This window comes from Oryctolagus cuniculus, chromosome 3 (assembly GCF_964237555.1).
Source record: "Oryctolagus cuniculus chromosome 3, mOryCun1.1, whole genome shotgun sequence".
Classification (NCBI taxonomy): domain Eukaryota; kingdom Metazoa; phylum Chordata; class Mammalia; order Lagomorpha; family Leporidae; genus Oryctolagus; species Oryctolagus cuniculus.
Window position 1 is genome coordinate 29811850 of NC_091434.1, and position 26117 is coordinate 29837966.

General features: G+C 37.8%; 1 protein-coding gene across 10 annotated transcripts in view; it reads left to right on the forward strand.

Moving 5' to 3' along the window:
* Positions 1-26117, forward strand: part of KANSL1L (KAT8 regulatory NSL complex subunit 1 like) — a 158647-nt gene that overhangs the window by 94183 nt on the left and 38347 nt on the right. For 9 of the 10 annotated variants that reach the window (XR_011387126.1, XM_008259094.4, XM_002712447.5 and 6 more), the window contains one exon: positions 9796-10000. Coding sequence is in view for 9 of the 10 variants with exons in the window: in XM_008259094.4 (XP_008257316.3) it covers positions 9796-10000 (205 nt within the window). In the remaining variant the exon portion in view is untranslated. The remainder of the gene's footprint in view (positions 1-9795; positions 10001-26117) is intronic. The other variant, XM_008259095.4, reaches the window with a different exon arrangement.

The window sequence follows — 26117 nt, forward strand, 5'->3', positions numbered from 1 at the left end:
AGGCAGAGGGAGGGAGAGAAGTCTTTCATCTTCTGTTCACTCCTCAAATGGCCACAATAGTTGGAGCTGAGCCAATCCAGTGCCAGGAGCCAAGAACTTCTTTCAGGAGTCCCACATAGGTGCAGGGACCCAAGGACTTGGGCCATCTTCTACCACTATCCTAGGCCATAGCAGAGAGCTGGATTGGAAGTGGAGCAGCCAAGACTCAAACTGGTGCCCATATGAGATGTCAACACTGCAGGTGGCAGCTTTGCCCATTATGTCACAGCACCGGCCCCAAGAAAGCAATGTTTTAAAAATTTTATTTATCCAGGCCAGTGCTGTGCCATAGCAGGTAAAGTCTTCACCTGTAGCATTGGCATCCATATGGGCATTGGTTTGAGTCTCAGCTGCTCCACTTCCAATCCAGCTTCCTGCTAATGCACTGGGAAAGCAGCAGAGAATGGCCCAAGTACTTGGACCCCTGCACCCATGTGGAAACCCAGAAAAAGCTCCTGGCTCCTGGCTTCAGCCTGGGCTAGCTACAGCTATTCTTTCTCTCTCCTTCCCTCTTTCTCTTTCTCTGTCTCTCTTTCTCTGTCTCTCTCTCTCTCCTTCTCTCCCTCCCTTCCTGCTTCCCTCCCTCCCTCTTTCTCTCCTCTCTCTCCTCTCTCTCTCTCTCTGGTATGGGGATGCCAGTGTTGTACGTGGTGGCTTAACCTGCTATGCCACAGCTCCAGCTCTAAGAAAACATTTTTATGTAGAAATTCTGTACACAAAGAAAATATCTTTCTTTCTTTTTAAAGATTTATTTATTTGGAAGGCAGAGTTAACTGAGAGACAGAGGTAGAGAGAGAGAGAGAGAGTGATAGGGATCGTCCACCTGTTGGTTCACTCCACAAATTGCCACAATGGCCAGAGCTGGGCCAATCTGAAGCCAGGAGCCTGGAGATTCTCCCAGGTCTCCCACATGGATGCAGAGGCCCAAGTACTTGGACCATCTTCTACTGCTTTCCTAGGCCATAGCAGAGATATGGATCAGAAGTGGAGCAGCCAGGACTCAAACCAGTGCCCATATGGGATGCTGGCACTGCAGATGGTGGCTTTACCTGCTACACCACAGTGCCACCCCTGAGAAAACATCTTTCAAGAAAAAGTGTGAAACACAAGTATTTTCAGACAAACCAAAACTGGCAAAGTAGACTAGTTAACCTTAATGAAAACCATAAAGAATATATTTCAGGCCATGAGAATTGATGTTCTTGTTTGAAAATCTGAGATACTAGGAGGGAAGAAGAACAGAAAAAATGGGAAACAACCATATGCCCATGTGTAAACAAATAGTAATAAAATGACAAGATGAAAAAAATAAACAACTCCATGATTATAACAGCATGTAGGTCAGGATAAAGCAAATAGATTTAATCTATATTCAGTTGCTTGAATCATTCAGTGGGCCAGTAAAAGAACTAATTTAGCTTTCAGTATTTCTAAGTGTGATAAAGGAGCTCCCCATGAAAGAATGAATTTTTGGATATTGATACTGTTGTATTTCTTCATCTGAGGAGTGGCTTTGGGACAGTGAGAGTAGACATTGCTCCATATCTACAACTAAAATGTTAATATAAATATTTTATATACTTTTCTGTATATATACCTTGTGTTTCACAATTTTAAAATAAAAAATGATACAAACTATATAGTTTAAAAGGGATGTATAGAAAATCGCCTTCACAGTGTTGAGAAAATATTTATAAGACATTATTTATCCTGTTTATGAGCAGAATTTGACTAGAGGTCTTCCATCTGCTGGTTCACTCTCCCACTGACCACAGTGGAATATGCTATATAATTTGTTATTGGGAAAAACAGAATTAAACTCATTTCATCAGAATTTGATGACAGAAACTAATTCAGTTGTTGAGTTTATAGCCTTTACCCTTACCTTTATCTGAAAAATCTATCTTAATCCAGAAAGTTTGTTTTGTCTTTTCCAATGAAAGTGTTCATAGATAGTTCTGGAAAGTGATGAGGAGCAGCTAAAGGAAAGAAAAAATATTATGACCTGAAAAGTACTCTGATATTTTGTTGTGAATTTTGAAGTACATGCTAGGCTGAAATGTATAAACTAATACAAAGTCAGACATAATAGCAATAAGATAATGCGAAATTGCAGAATATTTTAGGAATAGTCAAATGATATGTTAAAAATTAGGAAATTTGGTAATTTACTATGATAATATATTCAAGAATACTTAAAACTTTGTGGAAGGGGCAGGTGTTTAACCTACTGGTTAAGATCCACATTAGAGTACCTGAAGTCAATATACAGCTCTAGCTCCTTGCCTCTTCCCCAAAAAGTTTTAACTTTTGTTCCTTCTTATTAAATATAGTGTTTTTATAATGTACTGGTTTTGTGGTAATATAGTTATGGGAATATACAATTTTGGTGTATTTTGTTTGATTAGTCACTTTGTCACCTTGGGCAAGTCAGTTAATCTTATATCTCACTTCTTTAACTTTAATGGATGATATAGTTTCTGGTACTAATATTCTATTAAATGTTTACTTTTTGAGAAATTTCAATTTCTCAAATAAATACAAAATAAAATCATAAAAATTCTAATATAGCTTATATACCTTATGGGAACATCACTGTTGTAATGTGTTTTAGATGTAATAATTTGTCTATTTTATATCTTGTATCAAGAGAATTAATGAATAGAGAAAAATTACTTCACTGAACATCTAACTAACTCGAAAGCATACCCTAAGGATTAGAATGGTTATAATGGAAAGAGGTAACTGCAACAGAAAGAAGAATGTGAGTTCCACTTAAGTGCCAAAAGCTCTCCATTAAAGCATTTGGGAGGAGTTCTTTAGATAAAATTTATTACACATTATCTTTCTTGGATGATATCTAACTCAGTTTTTATTTGATAACTCCAGTTTATCACCATGATTCTCAGGGACTATTGAGATAAATAGTTATATTTCTAAACAAGAATTTATTTAATTAACAAATGCCTACTGCATGACTTCAGTGTACCAGGTACCAGTGTATATTGTTAAACAAAAACAGATGCTATCTCTGTTCTTTTGGTATACAGTCTAGCTGTGGAAAACTGGTCACACCTAAACAATAATACAGCTCAACTAAATATATAGTTTTGTTTTTTGTTTTTGTTTTTGTTTTTGACAGGCAGAATTATACAGTGAGAGAGAGAGACAGAGAGAAAGGTCTTCCTTTTTCCATTGGTTCACCTCCTAAGTGGCCACCACGGCCGGTGCGTTGCAGCTGGCGTACTACGCCGATTCGAAGCCAGGAGCCAGGTGCTTCCTCCTGGTCTCCCATGTGGGTGCAGGGCCAAGGACCTGGGCCATCCTCCACTGCACTCCCGGGCCACAGCAGAGAGCTGGACTGGAAGAGGAGCAACCAGGACAGAATCCGGCGCCCAGACTAGGACTAGAACCCGGGGTGCCGGCACCGCAGGCAGAGGATTAGCCTAGCGAGCTGTGGCGCCGGCCCATATATAGTTTTCAAGTCTGATCTGCTATGAAAAAAACATTCATTGTCAAGAGTATAATTTTGGAATTAATTCTCAGATCAGTCCTAAACACAACCAGTTGGTACGATTATGATTTTGTACAGCTTGGCAAATCACATTGAATTATTACAATGAATACAGCCTACTTCCTGCTCAAGTCAGATAACCAATGTAATATATTTTATTAATATTTTTACTATTTGTCTTCATGGACTCAAATGTAGGTTTCATGAGAGTAGAGTTTTTGAGGCTATATTACGAAACCACTTTGGTTCTTTTGTTGTTGTTTTTTGTTTGTTTGTTTTTTAGCATCTGAATCATTGGAAGTTGCATCATGGGCCTGAGTAAATATTTGTTGAATGAATGAAATCTCATTTGTAATTTCTCACAGATAATCAGCAGCTAAAAAATATTTTGTCTTTATTTGTTTCTTCCTGCTATAGACAGATCAACATTCTAGTCATTGCTCCCTTGGCTGTCTCCTCATCTAATTTGTCTCTGGACTAGAAAATTAGAGAATCAAAGTGGTAGACATACCTAAATTATAATAAGAGACATTTTACAGTATGAGAGAAAGCATTTCTTAACAGTAATAAGAGCGAACTTTCTTGTATGTTCTTACTGAGATCTCTTGCTACTTAAAGTTCTTTTTCTTTTTTTTTTTTTTAAAGATTTATTTATTTATTTGGAAGTCAGAGTTACACAGAGAGGAGAGGCAGAGAGAGAGAGAGAGAGAGAGAGAGAGAGGTCTTCCATCCGGAGCCAGGAGCTTCTTCCAGGTCTCCCACACAGGTGCAGGGGCCCAAGGACTTGGGTCATCTTCTACTGCTTTCTCAGGCCATAGCAGAGAGCTGGATTGGAAGTGGAGCAGCCGGGTGTCAAACCAGCGCTCATTTGGGATGCCAGCGCTTCAGGCCAGGGCGTTAACACACTGTGCCACAGTGCCAGTCCCCCAAAGGTCTTTTTCTACTTTGGGTATATTCTGTATAGTTCAGGCAGCCAGCTAAGTAACCTCACATAAAGAAAATATTGTTTTTCTAATAAAGCATGCTTATTTGAGCTTTAAATCACATTATATCATAATTTTACATATAATTAGAAGAAATTTACATTTTAAAATGTTAAAATTTATCATCTGTATTAGTCTGTTTTCTGCTAACTGTAGTAAAATACCTGACCCAAGGTACTTTATGAAGAAAGGAGGTTTATTTAGCTCATAATTCTTACAGTTTTGGAGGCACAAAGGTGTGATACCAGCATTGGCTCAGTTCTGGTAAGGACCTCCTGGCAGATGGCGTCACATGAAGAATCACATGTGCATCACATGTACATGAAGGAAAGATGATATGGCAAGACAAGAAGCCAGAGAGAGCAGGGAGGGCCAGTCTTGTCATCTATGGCAACCCTCTCACGAGAACTAATAAGGGCACCACAGAATAATTAATTAATTCCTACTCAGGGCAGCAGTCTCACTAACAATCACCTCCCACAATGCTCTGCCCCTGTCCACCTCTTAATACTTCCTTGCTTTGTTAGGACCAACACTTGCATCTTTGGGGAACAGCCACATCCAAACCATTCTGTTCATATATTAATTTTTTTAAAGATTTATTTTATTTATTTGAAAGTCAGAGTTACATAGAGAGGTATAGACAGAGAGAAAGGTCTTCCATCTGCTGGTTCACTCCCCAAATGGCCTCAATAGCCAGAGCTGTGCCAATCCGAAGCCAGGAGCCAGGAGCCTCCTCTGGGTCTCCCATGTGGGTGCAGGGGCCCAAGGACTTGGGCCATCTTCTACTGCTTTCCCAGGCCACAGCAGAGAGCTGGATAGGAAGAGGAGCAATCGGGACTAGAACCAGTGCCCATATGGGATGCCGGCGCTTCAGACCAGGGCTTTAACCTGCTGCGCCACAGCGCCAGCCCCCATATATTAATTTTTGTGGCCCAGAAAGAAGTTTTATATAATTTTTATGCATTTAGGATCATTTTTATGTTTTAATAATCTCAACATGTCTTTAATTATTTACCCGTTGAATTATTTTCTAGGGCACCTGTTTGCACACTTCTTGTTCACTGATTCCTAAGCCTCCTATCTTATTATATAATGAGAGTATCTCCATGAAAAGCGGCAGAGTTGGTTTTTTAGTTTTATGAATCTTGGCAGCAGGGACTGAAGTGAATCACCAGGAACTAAGCAGCTAGGAAGATTTGGTCTACAAATAAGTGAAGTGTTACATTTTTTTTATCATAAAGATAGTTAATAGTTTTTAGATCCATCCTCTAACATGAAGATTAAAGTATAAATAGATCCTCGTTTACCTCATAGGTTATTCTCTCAGATAAAGTGAATGTCTAGTTGAAATAATGTCTAGATTTTTGTTGTTTGTCTTTGCTTTAATGAATCTTAGAATGTGATGTGAAAATCCTGATGAATCATTGTCATGCTATTTGTTTCCACTGTTGGTAATTATCTCATATGAAATGCAATCATTCTTTTTAATTATGTGTCAACTGTCAAAATAATCACACATAAAGTATTTTTTCACCCTCTAATGTTTTCAGTAAAGACATGCCCAATTATAAGAAAACATTGCTTGTTAGCAGTATATTCCTGGTTGATGTTTTCAATATAATTTTGGATTTGTATGATTAATATTTTTTTAGAAGATGTATCTTATTTATTTAAAAGACAGACTGACAGAGAGAAGGAGAGTCAAGTGATTCACTTCTCAAATGATCACAACATTCAGGGCTGGGTTTGGCCAAAGTCGGGAGCCAAGGAAACTGTCCTGTCTCTACTGTGAGTGGCAGGGATCCAAGTATTTGGGCCATCTACCACTGCTTTCCCAGGCACTTTAGCAGGGAGCTGGAAGTGGAGCAGCTGGAAGTTGAACTGTGCCACAATGTTGGCCCCACCATTAATTTTTGTATAAGCCACAGTGTTTTTAATTTAGTGCCCATAGACATTTTTTCTTTTCTAAAAAGTTTACTTTTTTTAATTTGAATTTATATCAGTTTGACTTTTTATTTTATTTTATTTTTTTTGACAGGCAGTGTGGATAGTGAGAGAGAGAGACAGAGAGAAAGGTCTTCCTTTTTGCTGTTGGTTCACCCTCCAATGGCCGCCACAGCTGGCGCGCTGCGGCCGGCGCACCGCGCTGATCCGAAGGCAGGAGCCAGGTGCTTCTCCTGGTCTCCCATGGGGTGCAGGGCCCAAGCACTTGGGCCATCCTCCACTGCCTTCCCGGGCCACAGCAGAGAGCTGGCCTGGAAGAGGGGCAACCAGGAAAGAATCCGGCACCCCGACCGGGACTAGAACCCAGTGTACCTGCGCCGCAAGGCGGAGGATTAGCCTATTGAGCCATGGCGCCAGCCTCAATTCAAATATTTTCATTTTATCTAAAAGGCAGAGAGACAGGGAGAGACTTATGGAAAAAGATCTTCGATGTACTGATTCACTCCCCCAAATGCCCACAACATCCAGGGCTGGGCCAGGTCAAAGCCAGCAGCCCAGAGCCCAATCCAGGTTACCCACATGAATGACAGAGATCCAAGTACTTGAGCTGTCATCTGCTGTTTCCCAAGGTATGCATTAGCAGGAAGCTGGAGTAGAAGTAGAGGAGCTGGGACTTGAACCAGGCATTCCAATATGAAATGCAGTCATCTCAACTGATGGCTTACCCACTGCACCAAATGCCTACACCACTTGCCAGGTCTTAATTACTAAACACATAACATGCAAAGAGGAGAATTTAGAAAAATATGCAGAATACTATGAAAAAAGTCCATTACTTTATACTAAGGGATAAAGTAGTGCTATGAAATCTTTGCTTTGCTTTTATGGTTCTAGCATTCTACATTTATAACCAGACTCAGAAGTTTTTATTTACTAAAAGTATTTGAGCTGAGCATTATGAGGTTTATTCCTAACCTTCCCATAATATAACTTGATTAAAGCAAAAGGTTATTAAAGACTTGAATAATTTCCTGTGAAAATATTTCGACTATCTCTCATTGGGTTTATTGTAAAAAAAAATTGATTGAAATTAAACTATTTCTCCATTTCATTCACCCTTGCCAGTATCAGTAAGCTGACCCTAAGAAGTTACCTAATATATGTCACAATAGACCCATATCCATAGTTCATCTTACTCATCATTTAAGGTATCTAATATCTATAGAAGATTGGTGTTATTAGTGATGTGCAATAAAATGTCAGGTAAAAGGTTAATTGACTCAGTTGTTTATTTAAAAAATCCACTTGACTTTTTCATCCAGATTCTGTAAAAGCAACTTGATTGCCAATTCTTGTCATCCATAAGTAACTGCTAAGATTTCTAGGATTGTAATGTAAAACCAGTACTTTCAAGAAGCTATTAACCAGCTATTAAAGAAATTAAACAGTGTTAATAACATGTGAACGAATGACTTTTATTTGCTAAGATAAACTCTTAGTCATTTTGTTCTTTTTTAAGACTAAAACAGATTTTTAGACATGATTCTTTTGTCTTGCTCTTTTACAAATAAAACATTCTATTAACTCTCATCTGCTTGTTATTTTTACAAATTTATGAGCAGATCATACATTATTATATTTTACTACAAAAATGCTTACCTTTCCTAATGGAGAGAGTCAGGGATTTAGAATGGAACTTGGGGAAATAAAGGTTTCATTAGCAGCTAAAGAGTTGTAAGTAGATGGAAGCATTGGTTAAATATATCTCACACTTCTACAACAAAAGCTTGTGATTTCCATTACGTACTGCCAGAGCAATGTTTCTTTTAAGCAGTCAGGTTAACCTTCTGCCTTAAGGTGTTTCTGATTTGCTGGAAGAAGAAACTTTTTGTGCCAGATCTACTACTACATTCCTGGACCCCAGCTTTCCAGACTGTTGAAATCTGCCTTCTTCCTGGTCTTGACTCATTTCTGTGCCAGCCACCTGCCCTGCCCAGTACCTAACTTCATATTGGCTATCTTTGTGCCCTCTGCTTACCATTGACTTGACAACCCAGTTCCAGAGCTCTTTTCTCTAGCACTGAGACACTTAAAAATTTCTCATAGACAATACATATCATCTGTATTGTTGTCATAAAATATCATGGCTGTGAGATTGGACCTGTTAATTTGAGAGTAGCATTATACCCTAAGCTTTTCTTAGCCTGCTACATGACAGAATATCTTTAGAAATATTAAGTGAAATTTAAAGCATTCTTGCTAGTCTTCTCTGGAGGCATAATATATTTAAGGTGAAACAGTTGACATCAGTATAGGGAGAACTTTACTGACCAATGGTGCATGCTTAATTACATGTTTATTCAATGTGTGATATTATCGATTTCCATATTTTATTATTCTCTTTGATTTCACCAACTTAAGCCATTCAGACACCTCTATTTCTAGTTTTCATTACTATGTAAAGCCTTCTTGAATTATTACATTTTCCACAAGCTAATAGAATATTTTATAGCAGTCATAAATATGATTCAAAACCAATTAAAACTGCTATAACAAAACTGTATTTTCTGTTTACTAGAAAATACCAATTCTACTTGAACCAAATAGCACATTTCAAATTTATATGCTGATAAGCAGTATTACATATAGCAAATTCACTTTTAATTTTAGAATACTAAATTGACTCTCTGCTTTACATAAATAAGGTTGAAATTAATACCTTATAGTGACTGAAAGGTTACTTATTTCATATATAATATCCTGTTATAAACAAAATTAAATATTTAAATATGTTTAAAATTAATGTGAAGAGTGATTATAAAATTGTTTTGCTTATTATGTGTAGTTTATGTGATCCATTGTTGCTTCTATATCTCAGAAGTTTAAAAAAATTGCTAAAGTGTAGTAGGCTTGCATCTCTTTCAAAATTCACTGAAATGATATGTAGTTCTTATTTAAAAGCAGCTAATGATGGAGTAATAAAAGTTTAGCTTTTTTTAAAACCTATACTGTTATGTAATAGGATTTAAATATTAAAATACTATGTATTAAATATGTAGATTTTTGATTTATAATGAACATTCAGTTATACTGGAGGACTTGTATTTTCTAACTTGAGATTGTTTTTACAGGAGAAAATTATTTACAATTGGAATATCAATTAATATCAATTCTTTCACTAATTATCACAAAAATGACTAAAATTAATGTTCTTTTATCATAATAAACTAAGGCAATTTACATTTAGTTTTCTTTGTCTTTCTATTTGTTTTATTTCCCCTCCCATCCCCCAATTATTTCATGGAATTTCAGTGCTTCAGAGAATTTAGATGAGCTCTCTTCCTCCAATAGCTGGTTACTTAACCAGAGGCACAGTAAGAAAAGGAGAAAAGACAGGACAAGATTGAAATCTCCATCCTTGACTATCACGAATACAGCAGCCCGAACAAGGCCACTTCAAAGTTTCCACAAACGAAAACTCTACAGATTGAGCCCTACTTTTTATTGGACTCCACAGGTAAGGCCGCCTTTGGGAAAACATGAACAAAGATTTTATCATCAGTTTATTTCATATACAAGAGGAAATGGATTGTATAGTTTTTTAGAACAATTATGGTGTAGAAAGCCTAAAAGTATAGTTTATGAATGATCTTTAGATATTGACATGATATAGTGGGATTTAATAAATTTTTAGTCATGGCAGTGTACCCTGATAACACACATCTCCAGTTGTTTTTTTTTTTTAAGTGCACTATTAATGCTTAAACTATTTTGAAAGAAAATTAAATGTCCAGATGATTTTTAAAATGTACTAGTAAGGATAATGAATAAAACAAAAATGTAGTACATATTTGCCTTATGAATATTGCTCAGGATAATATCTGTACAGATGTTAGTTTGGAAGAAATGATATTGCTCTACATTTTAGGTTTTGTATTTGTTAATCCAAGTGAGCACTCTATTTTCTTTTGAACATAAACAATACGATTTTCAGGATCTAAAATTGTCTAAAATGTTATTTTATTTTATAATTAAGTAAATTATACTTTATTAAAACATTCATTTTGAAAAGCATATTTATCATCTATAGACAAAATGATGGATAAGCAAGCTGTAAGGGCAAAATAAGTTATCTCTAGTTCTGACTCTTTGATATGTCTTTCCCTCCTGTTCTTTAAGATTTCTTAATAATATATCAAAAGAAAGAAATTTTCTTTGGTGTTTTATTTAATATTAGTTCTAATTAATATTACATTAACTATTTTAAGTATATTTGTATAAAAATCAAAATGATTTTTTCTTTATTTTATTCCCTTCCTTCTTCAAAATGATTTTTTAAATTAAAGATTTATTCATTTTACTTAAAAGGTGGGTGAAGCTAAGAGAGAGGCAGAGGCAGAGAGAGAGAGAGAAAGGTCTTCTATCCGCTGGTTCACTCCTCAGTTGGCCGTGATGCCTGGAGCTGAGCCAATCGGAAGCCAGGAGCCAGAAGCTTTTTCTGGGTCTCCCATGTGGGTGCGGGGGCCCAAGCACTTGGGCCGTCTTCTACTGCTTTCCCAGGCCGTAGCAGAGAACTGGATCAGAGGAGGAACAGACGGAACATGAACTGGCACCCACATGGGATTCCAGCGTGCCACAGGCAGAGGCTTAGCCCACTACACCACAGTGCTAGCCCCATAGTGATTTGTTTTACAAGGAACAAATTTTAAGTTTTGTTTTTATCAGGATCCAATTATAAAGAGGAATATGGGTTCGGAAAACTGAGTTTTTATTGGTAGACTTACTTTTACCATTCAGTAGTTCAGATATTATTGGAATGATCTTCCAATTTGAAAGTATGTATTCAAATTATTTCATAGTTAAAAACATTTTTTTTACCTAAGTCAGCCTGTAAGTAATGATTTTATTCAAGTTATGTGCATTAAATCATATTCTGTTTAACAAATTTTCTTTAAAATTGCTTCAAGCAGAGGATAAATAACATTCTTAAGATGTGATTTTGTGGTTTCATAGCCATAAATTAGAATTATGTGCCTAAAATATTTTTCATATGAATATGACATAGGATTCAGAATGGAAGAAACCTGCTTGAATAATTTAGGTGGTTTGCTAACTGTTACTAATATGATAATATAAAGATAGACCTGGAAAGTTGTAGCATGGCCAATTTTTAAACTTTAAGCAAACAAAAGAAGAAACAAGTTGTAAGGTTATTGTCACTAGTAGACTACATAATTTACCATGTTCCAGTCATTATGCTAAGAATTTTTATTACATTATTTTATTTAACCATCAAATATATAATGATGAGGCGTTACAATTCTCACTTTCAGATGCAAAGTTGAATTTTAAGGAGATTAAGTAACTTGCCCAATGTTACATAGCAAGAAATCTGGTGCCGAATAATGTTCTTACCCATATTTTGATAACAACAAAGATAAACCTAACCTTTTGTGTGCCTAAAATAAGTAAAGACAGTATGTTGGGGGAGTTGCCAGGTTAGAGGTATTAAGAAATATATCAAAAAGATGAATTTGGAAAAGTAGCAGAGTTTTGGAAGGATATGGGGGAGAGAAATAAAGCATATTAAGGGAATAATTGGAGCAGAGATGAAAAGAATTGGAGAACAGCAAATGCCCCCCACTTCCAACTTATCTCCCCTAAATGACAGGCCAATAAATACTTACCTTTGTAAATTTAAATGTCATTTATTTTAAGTAACATTCCTTGGGGCTGGCACTGTGGCGCAGCGGGTTATAGCCCTGGCCTGAATAGCCAGCATCCCATATGTGCACCAGTTCTAGTCCCTGCTGCTCCTCTTCCGATTCAGCTCTCTGCTATGGCCTGGAATAGCAGTAGAAGATGGCCCAAGTCTTCGGGCCCCTGCACCCACGTGGGAGACCCAGAAGAAGCTCCTGGCTCTTGGCTTCAGATCAGCACAGCTCTGGCCATTGCAGCCATCTGGGGAGTGAACCAGCAGATGGAAGACCTTTCTTTCTGTCTCTGCCTCTCTCTGTAACTCTGTCTTTCAAATAAATAAAATAAATCTTTAAAAAGAAAAAAAGAAACCTTCCTTGAGATCATTAGTCCAAAATATATATTGTTATAGCATCCTGTTTTAATCTCAGTATCATTCCATTCTATAATAATCCACTTATTCTGACTTCTCAATAAATTATAAACCTTAAAGAACAAGAATTGTACCTTCATTTCTGGATTTACAGAGCCTTAAATACTACCTGTCTAATAGCACATGCTCAATTAGTAATTGTTTACTGTATTAAAGAATTAACATAGGGGCCAGCACTGTGTAGCGGGTAAAGCTGCTATCTGCAGCACTGGCAGCCAGTGTGGACACTAGTTTGAGTCCCAGCTGCTTCATTTCCTATACAGCTCCCTGCTAATAACCCTGGGAAAGCAGCAAAAGATGGCCCAAGTGCTTGGGCCCCTGAACACACGTGAGAGACCCACAAGAAGCTCCTGGCTCTTGGCTTTGACGTGGCCCAGTCCTGGATGTTGTGGTCATTTGGGGAGTGAACCAGCAGTTGGAATATCTCTCTGTCTCTCTGCCTCTGCCTCTCTGTAACTCTGCCTTTCAAATAAATAAATAAATCTTTTTTAAAAAAGAAGGTGATGATGATGAAAAAAAAAAAAAAGAATTGAAACAGCTGGCACCCAAACCACCAAAGGGAAAAAAATAAGATAAAAAATGAGGGCCAGCGCCACAGCTCACTAGGCTAATCCTCTGCCTTGTGGCGCCGGCACACCGGGTTCTAGTCCCGGTCAGGGCGCCGGATTTTGTCCTGGTTGCCCCTCTTCCAGGCCAGCTCTCTGCTGTGGCCAGGGAGTGCAGTGGAGGATGGCCCAAGTACTTGGGTCCTGCACCCCATGGGAGACCAGGAGAAGCACCTGGCTCCTGCCATCGGATCAGCGCGGTGTGCCGGCCGCTGCGCGCCAGCCACGGCGGCCATTGGAGGGTGAACCAACGGCAAAGGAAGACCTTTCTCTCTGTCTCTGTCTCTATCTCACTTGTCCACTCTACCTGTCAGAAAAAAAAAAAAATGAATGTAGTGGAACATAGGAATACTTTTAAAAGGCAATGGAGAGTCGGGGGGACGGGGAGGGGTCCGTGAATGTGTGTGTTTCCTAGATTTTTCTATTGCAGGAATTTAAAACCATTCAAATTTCTACATATCTATGCTATCAAATATGATAACTACCACTTATAGCTATAGAGCACTTGAAACATGGCTAATGTGATTGTACTGAATGTTTTCCCAAAAGATTGATAGATAGATGTATTTATTATTTGAAAGGTGGTATTACAGAAAGAGGGAGAGAGAGAGGAGAGACAGAGAGAAAGAAATCTTTCATTCACAGGTTCATTCCCCAAATGGCCAAAACAGCCAGATGTGGACCAGGCTGAAGCCAAGAACTAGTTATTAGTGCACAACTGCCTCAAACCTGGTGGCATTTGGGAGACATCCCTGTATTCAACCTAGTAGGCTGAAATCATCCAGCACATGGGCCACCCTCACACACAAAGAGGGAGATGGCCATGAGCGTAAAATTCATTCTCCATATCTATTTCCTTGATTTCCTATCTGACTTTTCAACCGTTTCAGAAAAATCTAGTAAGTGAGAACTGCCACCAAAGGGGAGCATGCCCTAAGACAAAGAAACAAGTGGGCAAATCCAGGATTAAATATAGTATAATTATTAGGGACTTATGAATAGAAGCATACTTTAAGGTGGACACAAGACATAGCACAAAGCAGGAGAAAAAGTTTTATAGAAAAAAGTGGTTTGTGGTTAACATTCCAGATATTAGATAAGAGCAGCAGATTATCAAAATGACTTTTTTTTTTTTTTTTTTTTTTTTATTCCATAGGGTTTAGGTTGACTGTCAGGGTCACTTAAACAACAGGATGGCCATTATGACCAAGATGGCTACCACCATGTCAAATTGGAGCCCTATAATTAGTACTGATAAAACTTATCAGTGATGTGAGAAATTAGAATTGTGATTAATTCAGTGCTTGGGGAAAAGGGAGTGAAAGTGGAGTGGGAAACAGCTATTGAAAATGCTTCATATCTTGATTGTGGTGGTGGTTACCAGGCACATACACAGATAAAAATTCATCATGCTCTGTGATCTTCACCATAAAAATGGGCATATGTCCTATGCTCCACATTCAGACTAGCCTATCCCCCTTATTTTGGTTATCTATTGTTGCATAACAAACTGCCCCAAAACTTAAAGCTTTAAAAGCATTTACTGTTATCTTTCTGGATTCTGTGGGTTACTTAAGAAATTATTCTTCCAATCTTATCTAAGGTCTCTCACACAGTTGTTGTAATATGCTGCTTAGGGTTAGAATAATTTGGAGGCTTGAATGGGCTAGAACAGCTGGTCCTCTTTCCACCTCCTTGTAATCTCAAGATCTTACCAAGTGATCTCTCCAAATGGCTTCTTTAGTAGAGTAGTCTTTAGTAAGGTAGTTATTACGTTGTGGCCTGTGCTCCCCAAAATGAAAATATAAAGGCTGGCAGTTCTTAAGACTTAGTCCTAAGCCGGCGCCGTGGCTCAATAGGCTAATCCTCCACCTTGCGGCGCCGGCACACCGGGTTCTAGTCCCGGTTGGGGCGCCGGATTCTGTCCCGGTTGCCCCTCTTCCAGGCCAGCTCTCTGCTATGGCCAGGGAGTGCAGTGGAGGATGGCCCAGGTGCTTGGGCCCTGCACCCCATGGGAGACCAGGAAAAGCACCTGGATCCTGGCTCCTGCCATCGGATCAGCGCAGTGCGCCGGCTGCAGCGGCGGCCATTGGAGGGTGAACCAACGGCAAAGGAAGACCTTTCTCTCTCTGTCTCTCTCTCTCACTGTCCACTCTGCCTGTCAAAAAAAAAAAAAAAAAAAAAAAGACTTAGTCCTAGAGCCAGCACAATGCTTTTCTGTTAAATTTATTAAAGTTTGCCATGTGGGATTTTCAAATTTTTTTTATTAATATAAAGAACAGATTTCATCTATTTCTTAAGTACAGTTCTAAAAAGACAGCCAAGGGCCAGTGCTGTGGCATAGCAGGTAAAGCCACCGCCTGTGGCACTAGCATCCCATATGGGTGCCATTTCAAGTCTCAGCTGCTCCATTTCTGATCCAGCTCTCTGCTATGGTCTGGGAAAGCAGTGGAGGATGGCCTGAATCCTTGGGCCCCTGCACTGAATTGGGAGACCTGGGGGAAGCTCCTCGCTCCTGGCTTCGGATCAGCCCAGCTCCCATCATTGTGGCCATTTGGGGAATGAACTATTAGATGGAGGATCTTTCTCTCTTTCTCTCCCTCTCTCTGTCTGTACTTCTAAATAAATAAGTAAATCTTAAAAAAAAAAAAAGAAGAAGAAAACCATACTTCCCTCCCTTCTTTTCCTCCCTGAATCCCCCTCCTTCTTTTTTTCTTTAATTTTAGCAAAAACATTATTTTAGTCCACTCTATAATCACAGGCTTAATGCATCACAACCATAATATTCAACAAGTAAAAAAATAGAAAGGCCACAGTTCCACAGGCATATAAACAAGGACTAAAAATAGCAATCAGATCTCAAGATGTCTGGTTTTGTTTTTTGTTTTTAGCATTCTATATTAACTACTACATATCAGAGAAAACACATGATATTTGCCTTTGGGGGACTGGCTTATTTCACTAAGTATGATGGTTTCTACTTGCAGCCATTTTGTTGCAAAAGACAGGATTTCATTCTTTTTTATGGCTGATTAACATTCCATAGTGTATATATACCACATTTTCTTTATCCAGTCATCAGTTGATGGACATCTGGGTTAATTACATATCTTAGCTCTTGTGAATTGAGCTGCAATACACACAGGTATACAAGTAACTCTTTAGTATACTGGTTTCATTTTGGATGGGGTAAATTCCCAGGAGTGGGATGGCTGGGTCATATGACAGATCTATTTTCAGACTTCTGAGGAATCTCCATAGTGTCTTCCATAATGGTTATCCTGGTTTACATTTCCACCAACAGTGGATTAGGGTACCCTTTCTCCCACATCCTTGCCAGCATTTATTATTTTTTGATTTTTGGATGATAGCCTTCTAACTGGGGTGAGATGAAACCTCATTATGGTTTTTATTTGCATTTCCCTGATGACTAGTGATCCTGAGAATTTTTTCATGTACTGTGAGAATCTTATGCTGTCTGGAGTAGCTGGAAATGGGAAACAGTCTCATTTTTGAACCCAGAAAGTCTTGGCTCTTATTTACTCTAAATTCTGCTTGAAAGCCCAACAATTCCCTTTTAAGCTCAATGTACTCTAAATGAATTAAGTTAAAAGTTTTGGCACTTTGAATTTATGAGTACATTATATACTCCTTCAGTCCTCCATACATATGCTCTTTGTTCTGCTAGAGCAATAAAATAGAATAAATAGAGGTTTAAGGACTAGAATGATTACTTATGATCATTATTTATGGAAGTTATGATTTCCTTGCTAGACAAGCTTAATAGAAAAGCATAAAGGTGTATGTGTTTACTTAATTTTGCTCTTTTTGTAATACTGATCTTTAATAAGATTGACAAATAATAATGGCTAATGTTGTTAAGCAATAAAGATGTTCCAGTTACTGTTTTAACTTCTAAGTTCTTTACATATGTTTCTCATTTAATACTCATACCGCATTTTAGTTGGGGAAACCAGAGCACCGAATACCTAAGAAGATCTACATATTTTGTACCATTTAAATGAATGCAAGTCGGCAGTTTTCTTAACTATTAATGCTGAGCCTTTACATTGCTTCTTTCATAAGGTTGAATAAAACATCTGATTTGAGTCTTTTATGAGTTGTTTTTAGAAAAATGTTTTAGAATCTCAACCTAAATCAATAATGTTTAAAAGTCTGTAAAATTTCCAAGACTGTGTAAACATTTTTTGTTCTCTTATTAACCTAGCTGAGTCATACCTTTTGCTGACTGCTTATTCATTATCAGGAAACTTTAGCTTATTCTTTGATAATCTATGACTTTTATGCTTGATAAAGTTGCTTAATCTACCTAGAGTATGGTTATATCTTTAGATCCAGGAAAACACTGACCAGACATAGACAAGATACAGAAATGTTCTCCAGAATAATACTGTACTTTGATTCTTAAAGTAAATGAGACTTACAATAAGAATTAAAGGAAAAGTGTTTACCTAACCATAATATGCTTCTTCAGCTCCTTCTTGGTACTCTGTATTCACAATTCCCATAAAACGTTAGGTCCTAATTCTTGGCATCTCAGCTTTGGGTGACAGGAGCCACCATAGCTCCTGGGGAACGCTCTCTTCCACTGGGAAAGGCAAACAGAGTCTTCTGGCCTGCATGGTTAGAATTTCCAATAAATTTTTCTATAGATACAGGTTTTATGTGATTGAGAAAACAAAAAGTTTTTTTTTAAAGATTCATTTACTTATTTGAAAGGCAGAGTTACAGAGAGGCAGAGACAGAGAGGGAAATTTTCCATCCACTGGTTCACTCCCCAAATGGCCGTAATGGCTAGGGCTGGGCCAATCCGGAGTCAGGAGCCAAGAGCTTCTTCCAGGTCTCCCTCACAGATACAGGGGCCCAAGGACTTGGGCCATCTTCTACTGCTTTCCCAGGCCATAGCAGAGAGCTGGATCGGGAGTGGAGCGGTTGGGACTTGAACTGTTGCCCATATGAAATGCCAGCACTATAGGCAGCAGCTTTACCTGCTATGCCACAGCACTAGTCCCTAGAAAACAAAAAATTTATAGATGATATGAATCGTACCAATACTTCTAAATAAGTTGGGATTGTGGGCTTATTTTATTGCTAAGATTTTAGTTAATAAACCTAAATATTGGAACAGTAATGTCAAGAAATGTTTTATCAGATCAGAGAGATTTATGAGAAAGATAAAAGTAAAAATGGTTGGTTGGGAGTGGAGAAGAGATAGAGAAAAGCCCAGAGTTCTATTTGGCCATATTCCCCACAACCTTCCACCATATTGGAGGATGGTGATAAGGTGATTACTCCTTCCTATCAATACAGCCTCTGAGCACAAATTGTAGATCACTGAAATATAAATATCAGGATCATGACCTAGGAAGATTGTTTTGAATGAGTAGAGATTTAATTGCAGTGCCTCACTTATTTTTTATCATCTAATGTTCTTACATAAACTTCCTGCTTATGACATTCTTTAATTTCCTCAACTCATGTTTTGCTTTTTATCTTCTTGGTTCTATGCAAATATAACTAAACTTTTTGTCACTAATCTTTGGTAAACCGGTGTTACTGTCACTCTAAAGAAGGCTAATTTGCATTTTGAGGAGCTGGTGCTGTAGAAGTAGTATATTAAATATAGTAGTCACATTAGAAATATAGAATGCTCTGTGGGAAACTATTTTAAGTGGATGTGCAATTCGGGACATGCTCAAGCTGACTTACCTCAAACGGTAGAGTTAGAAACATACCAGGGGATTCCAATTCAATCCCATCAAGGTGGCATGTACCAATGCCATCTCACTAGTCCCAGTGATCAATTTCTGTTCACAATTGATCGTAATGATAGGACTAAGAACCAAAGGGATCACATAAACAAGAATAGTGTCTGCAAATACTAGCTGATAGAATAAAAAAGGGAGAGAACGATCCAACATGGGAAGTGAGATATACAGCAGACCCATAGAATGGCAGATGTCCTAAACAGCACTCTGGCCTCAGAATCAGCCCTTAAGGCATGCGGATCTGGCTGAAATGCCCATGAGAGTATTTCAGGCATGGAAAGCCAAGACACTCTGGGAAAAAAAAACCTAAATGAAAGATCTCCGTGAGTGAGATCCCAGTAGAAAGAACAGGTCATCAAAGAAGGAGGTACCTTTCTCTGAAGGGAGGAGAGAACTTCCACTTTGACCATGGCCTTGTCTAAAAATTATCAGAGTCAGTGAACTCAGGGAGCTTCCATAGCCTTGGCAGCTCATGACAAGAGCCTAGGGTGATTACTGATGCCATAAACAAGAGTGTCAATTTGTTAAGTCAACAACAGGAGTCACTGTGCACTTATTCCTCATGTAGGATCTTTGTCCTTAGTGTGCTTACATTGAGATTTAATGCTATAACTAGTACTCAAATAGTATTTTTCACTTTATGTTTCTGTGTGGGAGCAAACTGTTGAAATCTTTACTTAATGTATGCTAAACTGATCTTCTGTATATAAAGAGAATCAAAAATGAATCTTGATGTGAATGGAAGGGGAGAGGGAGTGGGAAAGGGGAGGGTTGCGGGTGGGAGGGACGTTATGGGGGGGAAGCCATTGTAATCCATAAGCTGTACTTTGGAAATTTATATTCATTAAATAAAAGTTAAAAAAAAAGAAAGTGAAAAAAAAAGAAACTTTTCATTGTTCAAATTTCATATATATTTCTGAAAATAACATTTCATATATTTATGAAAATAGCTATAACAGTCCTAACATATTGGTAAATTGAAATAAAAATAAATATTATAGCATTTATAAAATAAAGCAGGACTATTCCTATTTTGTTTCTGTATATGTGTTTTTTTCTATATTTCTGATGGTGAGTTTGTAAAAGTAATGTTTCTAGATATTCAATAATCCATTTCACATTGTTAGCACATTGATTACCAAATCATAATGCTCAGTCATTTTAATAAAAATCATCTAATTGTATACATTAAGACATAGATAATAAAAATTCCATTTTAGGGTTTTAATTTTCTTTTTTTAATGTGAAATGATTATATTATAAACTTGTTTATGTGAATGCAGGCTAATTTTTGAAAAATAAATTAAGGATTTGAAATAAAAGTGACATTCTTTTTTTAAAAGATCTATTTATATAATTGAAGGCAGAGTTACACAGAGAGAGAGAGAGAGAATCTTCCATCCACTGGCTCACTTCCCAAATGTTTGCAACAGCCAAAGCTGAGCCAATCCAAAGATATGAACCAGGGTCTTCTGGGTCTCCCATGTTAGTGCAGGGGCCCAAATAATTGGGCCATCTTCTGCTATTTACCCAGGTGCATTAGCATGGAGCTTGATTGGAAATGGAGCAGCCAGGACTTGAACCAACACCATATGGGATGCTGGCACTGCAGGCAGCAGCTTAAGCCCCTAAGCCATGGCAACGAACCCAATCTTGCTGATTGCACTTGATTAGTAGTCGTTACTGACGTTCCAAATTTCTGTTTGAGAAAGATTTTGACATCAGGGCTTGGGGAAGGGAGTGCTATTTTAGCAATTTTTGCTACAAATGAGAGAAAGATTTGTACTTTGCCATTCCTATGCTATGACACTAACATGTTAAAATTACTAATTCACTTTCTCTCTTTTTTAAAAGGTAATATATAAATGAATGCAGGACTTTATAAATCACGTGCATGTGCGGTTTGGGAGTTACTTGGCAAACGAGAATAGTGTATTTTTACTTTCTTGAAAATCTTAGGGAAATAGAGTCTTTACCACATCATATATGCCTAATATTTATCAAAAATTTTTTGTTAAAATGTTAAATCTTACAATAGCTTTGTTCACTTTTGTAAGACTTTTGGCAAAGAACCTCAAATAATTGAGTTCATGTATTTTTAGCCATTTAAAACATATCTTAGCCATGAAAAATTTTATTCATTATTTTACTAGAAGTTTGCTTTTGCAGCCTACCACACGCATTCTTTTTATTGCTGGGTTATTTTATTAGTTACCCTCTTCTTTGTGTCTTTCCTTTAGAAAGACTATATTTACAGAATGTGGATATGTAAACCAATCTTCTTGTAGATTTCTTTTAAATTACAAATACAATTGTCCTTTTCATGACCATATGACTCCATCATTCCTAACAAAGGGCAAATTATTTAATTATCTAATACATAAAAGAGAGTAACTATGTGAATTAGAGTTCTGACTTTTAACAGCAGAATATTTTCAGGAAAAAAAAGGATATACAATATGTCTTTTAATATTAGCCTATTATTTTAAGAAAAGATTTTTAATTTGGAGTATTCTGCTGTGCTTGTTCTGTTATGATGCCGTTATGCTGTGCCAATTCTATCCACACTTTTGCTGATCAATCTCAGAGAAAGTAATTTTTCAGGTTCATTGCTTAGTAGGATAGTTCTTTACCTCCAAGTTCTTTGTCTATGCAATGTAGACTTTCCCCTTCTTTCTTCAAAATAGTATCCAAATTACACTGAGAAGGCAATGTGTTTTGCTAAAAATACACAGCTTCCCATAGGTGACCATGGAGAGCAAAAAGGATGATGTTAACATTTTTAAATCTGAAAATTGACATGAAATGGGAAAAATCCTTAAAAATTTATAGTAGATCAAAGGTGAATCAAAAAATGGAAAACTTGAATAGTTTATAATCATTATATAAATTGAATCCATAATGAAAAACTATTCATTGTTGTGTAGCAGGTTAAGCTGCCACTGTGACACAGGCATCCCATATCGGAGTGCTGGTTTGAGTTAATGTGCCTGGGAAGGCAGCAGAAGATGACCCAGGACTTAGGCCCCAGTGCTCCATGTGTGAGACCAGCATAGAGTTCCTGGCTATTGGCTTTGACATGGCCCAGCCCTGGCTATTACGGCCATTTGGGGAATAAACAAGTGATGGCTGATCTCTCCATCCCTCTCCCTCCTTCCCCCCCCTTCTATCAATCTGTCTTTCAAATACATATATACGTACATAAATACATACCTAAATCTTTTTTAAAAAACCTCCCAGAAGGAAATTTGAGATGCAGATGATTTGGCCGTCAAATTCTAAGCAATCAAGGAAGATATAATACCAGCCTTAAAAAAAAAAAAAAAAAAAAACTCAAAGAAATCGAGGCTTACATATTTTTTGTATAAACAAATAAAAAGGAGTTTTAAAAAGGAAAGTTAGGGGCCAGCACTGTGGTGAAGCAGGTAAAGCCGCCACCTGTGGTGCCTATATCCCATATGGGTGCCAGTTCGAGTCCTGGCTGCTCCACTTCCGATCCAGCTCTCTGCTATGGCCTGGGAAAGCAGTAGAAGACGGCCCAAATTCTTGGGCCCCTGCACCTGCATGGGAGACCTAGAGGAAGCTCCTGGCTCCTGACTTAGGATCAACTTAGCTCCAGCCATTGTGGCCAACTGGGGAGTGAACCAGAGGATGGAAGACTTCTCTCTCTCTGCCTCTCCTTCTTTCTTTGTGTAATTCTTTCAAGTAAATAAATAAATCTTTAAAAAGAAAACTGAAGAATAGAAAGTAATTTTCTTAATATGATTTAAAAAGAGGTATATATGGGGTGCGTGTTAGGTGCAGTTGGTAAGATGCTGCATGGGATACCTGCATCCCATATGAGTATCCCTGGATTCAAGTCTCAGCTCTGCTTTTGATCTAGCTTCCTGCTAATGCGTATCTCTGGTTGGCAGCAGATAATGTCTCAAATTATTGGGTCCTTTTCACCCATATGGGAGAACTGGATAAAGTTCTTGGCTCCTGGCTTCTGACTTCAGCCTGGACCAATCCTAGCTTATGAGAAATGAAATCCTAGCTTTGAGAAATGAAACAGCAGATGGGAAGATTTTCCTTATCCCCACCCCGCCCTCTCTCTCACACTGCCCCCCTCTGCCTTTCAAATAAATAAAATGAACTTTTTTAAAGAATAAAATATATACCAAAGTATATATTAAATATCACACTTAATGGTGAACACTAAAGCCTTTTCTTTTGAGATCAGGAATGACACAGGATGCCCAATATTGCCACTTCTATTCTGCCTTTTACTGCAAGGATCATCCTGCCCTGTGGGAGAAATGAGAAGTGTGAAAGTTGGAATGAAAGAATCAAAAATGGTCATTTGTAGAATATATTTTTTTAGAAAGTCCAAAAGAACAAACAGACGAATTATTTAAATACATAATCAATTATTTTAAAAGACTTACATATTTTTATTTGAATTGTAGAGTAACAGAGAGACAGAAGTATCTTCCATACACTGGTTCACTTCTCATGCCTGCAACAGCCAGGGCTGGGCCAGACCAGTGCCAGAAGCCAGGAACATCATCCATCCCACATGGGTGGCAGGATCACAAGTAGTTGAGCCATAATGTACTCTCCCCGAGGTACAGTAGCAGAAAGCTGGATCAGAAGAGTAGCTGGAACTCTGAACAGCAATGATATGGAATGCAGGCATCCCCAGCGGCAGCTTGATCTCCTATGCCATAACAGCCACCCCATATTCACAAAATTAAATATATATATTTACCAGAAAAAATAAAATTAATTTTAAGGCTACAAGTTACAATAGTATCAAAAACAGTTATGGGGGGGGGGAGCCATTGTAATCCATAAGCTGTACTTTGGAAATTTATATTCATTAAATAAAAGTTAAAAAAAATTTAAAAAGTTATAAAATTATAATAAAGATAGTATCAATGTATCAAATTTAAAATAGTATCAAAAATCATAAAATATCTAGGCAAAGATGTTTAAATTCATTACAGGAAATCTATCAAACTTTATTTAGGCACAGGTGTTTAACTTAGCAGTTCCAACACTCTTGTCCCAGATTTGAGCACCCAGGTTTGATTCCCAACTCCAGCCTCCTGGCTCCAGCTTCCTGCTAATGCAGACCCAGAGAGGCAGTGGTGATGGCTCTGTTGATTCAGTTCCTGCCACCCATATGGGAAATGGGTTTGGCCCAGGACAATCTGTTGGTAGGCAGTTGGGAGTGAACCAGGAGGTGGAAGCTGTCTCTAAAATACATAAAATTTTTTAAAATTAACCATTTTAAAATGAACAATTCAATGACTTTTAGTCATTCACAATGTTATTCAATCACAGCCTCTACTAGTTTGAAAATATTTTCATAACTACAGAGTAAAACTCCTACTCATTGTCTATTTTCTTTTCATTGCTCCATCTTTCCAGCCTCTGGTAACCAGAGGGTGAACATTTCATATAAATTAATTCATACATATATGACCTTTTGTGAATGGCTTCTTTTATGTGTATGCTTTTGAGATTCATCCACATTGTGACATGCATCGGTACTTCATTCCTTTTATGGCCGAATTGTAGAAATTCATGCATTTATTCCCAGAATATTGACCCATTATGTATACCACAATCTGTTTAGGCATTCATCCACTAATGAACATTTGATCTGTTTCCACCTGTTGTTTATTATGAATAGAGCTGCTACAAACATGCATGTTCATATACTTGTTTGAATCACGTTTTCCATTTTTAGATAAATAGAGAATTGCAGGGTAATATGGTAATTCTATGTGAAACTTTGAGGAACTATCAGACTGCTTTCTCAGTGATGAGCCATTTTTCATCCGCATCAGAAAACAATGTATAAGATTCCCAATTTTACATTCTCACCAGAAAATCAAGGTATGAGGTTCCCAATTTCTCCAAATCCTCAATAACACTGATTTTCTATGTTGTTATTAATACTCTGATTAGCATGAAGCAGTACTCATTGTGGTTTTGATTTGAATTTCCCTAAAGACTAATGATGCTGAGTGTCTTTTTATAAGCTTGCTGGCCAGTTGTATATGTTCTTAGGACAAATCTTTATCCAACTCCTTTCTCAATTTTTTTAAGACTTGTTTTATTCACTTGAAAGGCAAAATTACAGAGAGAGAGAAAGAGGGAGAATGAATCAGTCTTCCATCTGCTAGTTCATTCCTCATATGGCCACAATGGCCAGAGCTGGGCTGAACCAAAACCAGGAGCTGGGAGCTTCTTTTGGTTCTCCCACATGGGTTCAGGGGCCCAAGCACTTGGGCCATCTTCCACTGCTTTCCCAGGTGCATTAGCAGAGAACTAAATCAGAAGTGGAACAGCCAGGACTGGAACCAGCGCCCATATGGGATGCCAGTATCATAGGCAGTGGCTTTCCCTGCTGTGCCACAGGGCCAGCACCCACTTTGTCTATTTTTCAATGAAGTTATCTTTTTGTTCCTGAGGTGTCAGAGTTCATTTTTAAAGATTTATTTATTTTTATTTGAGAGGCAGAGTTATAGACAGAGTGAGGGAGAGAGAGAGAAACATCTTTCATTCATTGGTTCACTCTTCAAATGGTTGCTATGGCCAGAGCTGGGCCAATCTGAAGCCAGGAGCCAGGAGTTTTTTCTGGGTCTCCCACATGGGTACAGGGACCTAAGCACTTGAGCCATCCTCCATTGTTTTCCCAGGCCATAAGCAGAGAGCTGAATCAGAAGAGGAGCAGCCAGGAACAAACCAGTGCCCATATGGGATGCCAGTGCCACAGGCGGAGGCTTAACCTACCACACCACAATGCTGGCCCCCAGAGTTCTTTATAAATTATCTTTACTGTCTTATCAATTATATAATTTGAAAGTATTTCTCCCATTCTATAGTTTGTCCTTTCACTTTCTAAGTCCAATTTATCTATCATTTTTTAATGGAAAGTTAATGAAGATTTACTCCTGTTTTTACTTTCAAAATGTTTATGGTTTTAGCTCTTTTATGTAGGCCATTGGTCCCTTTGGGGTTAATTTTGTATGTGGTGTGAAGTAAGTTGAACTTCATTCTTTTATTTTCTCACTGTGGCTATCAAGTTGTCCTGGCACCATTTGTTGATGAAACTGT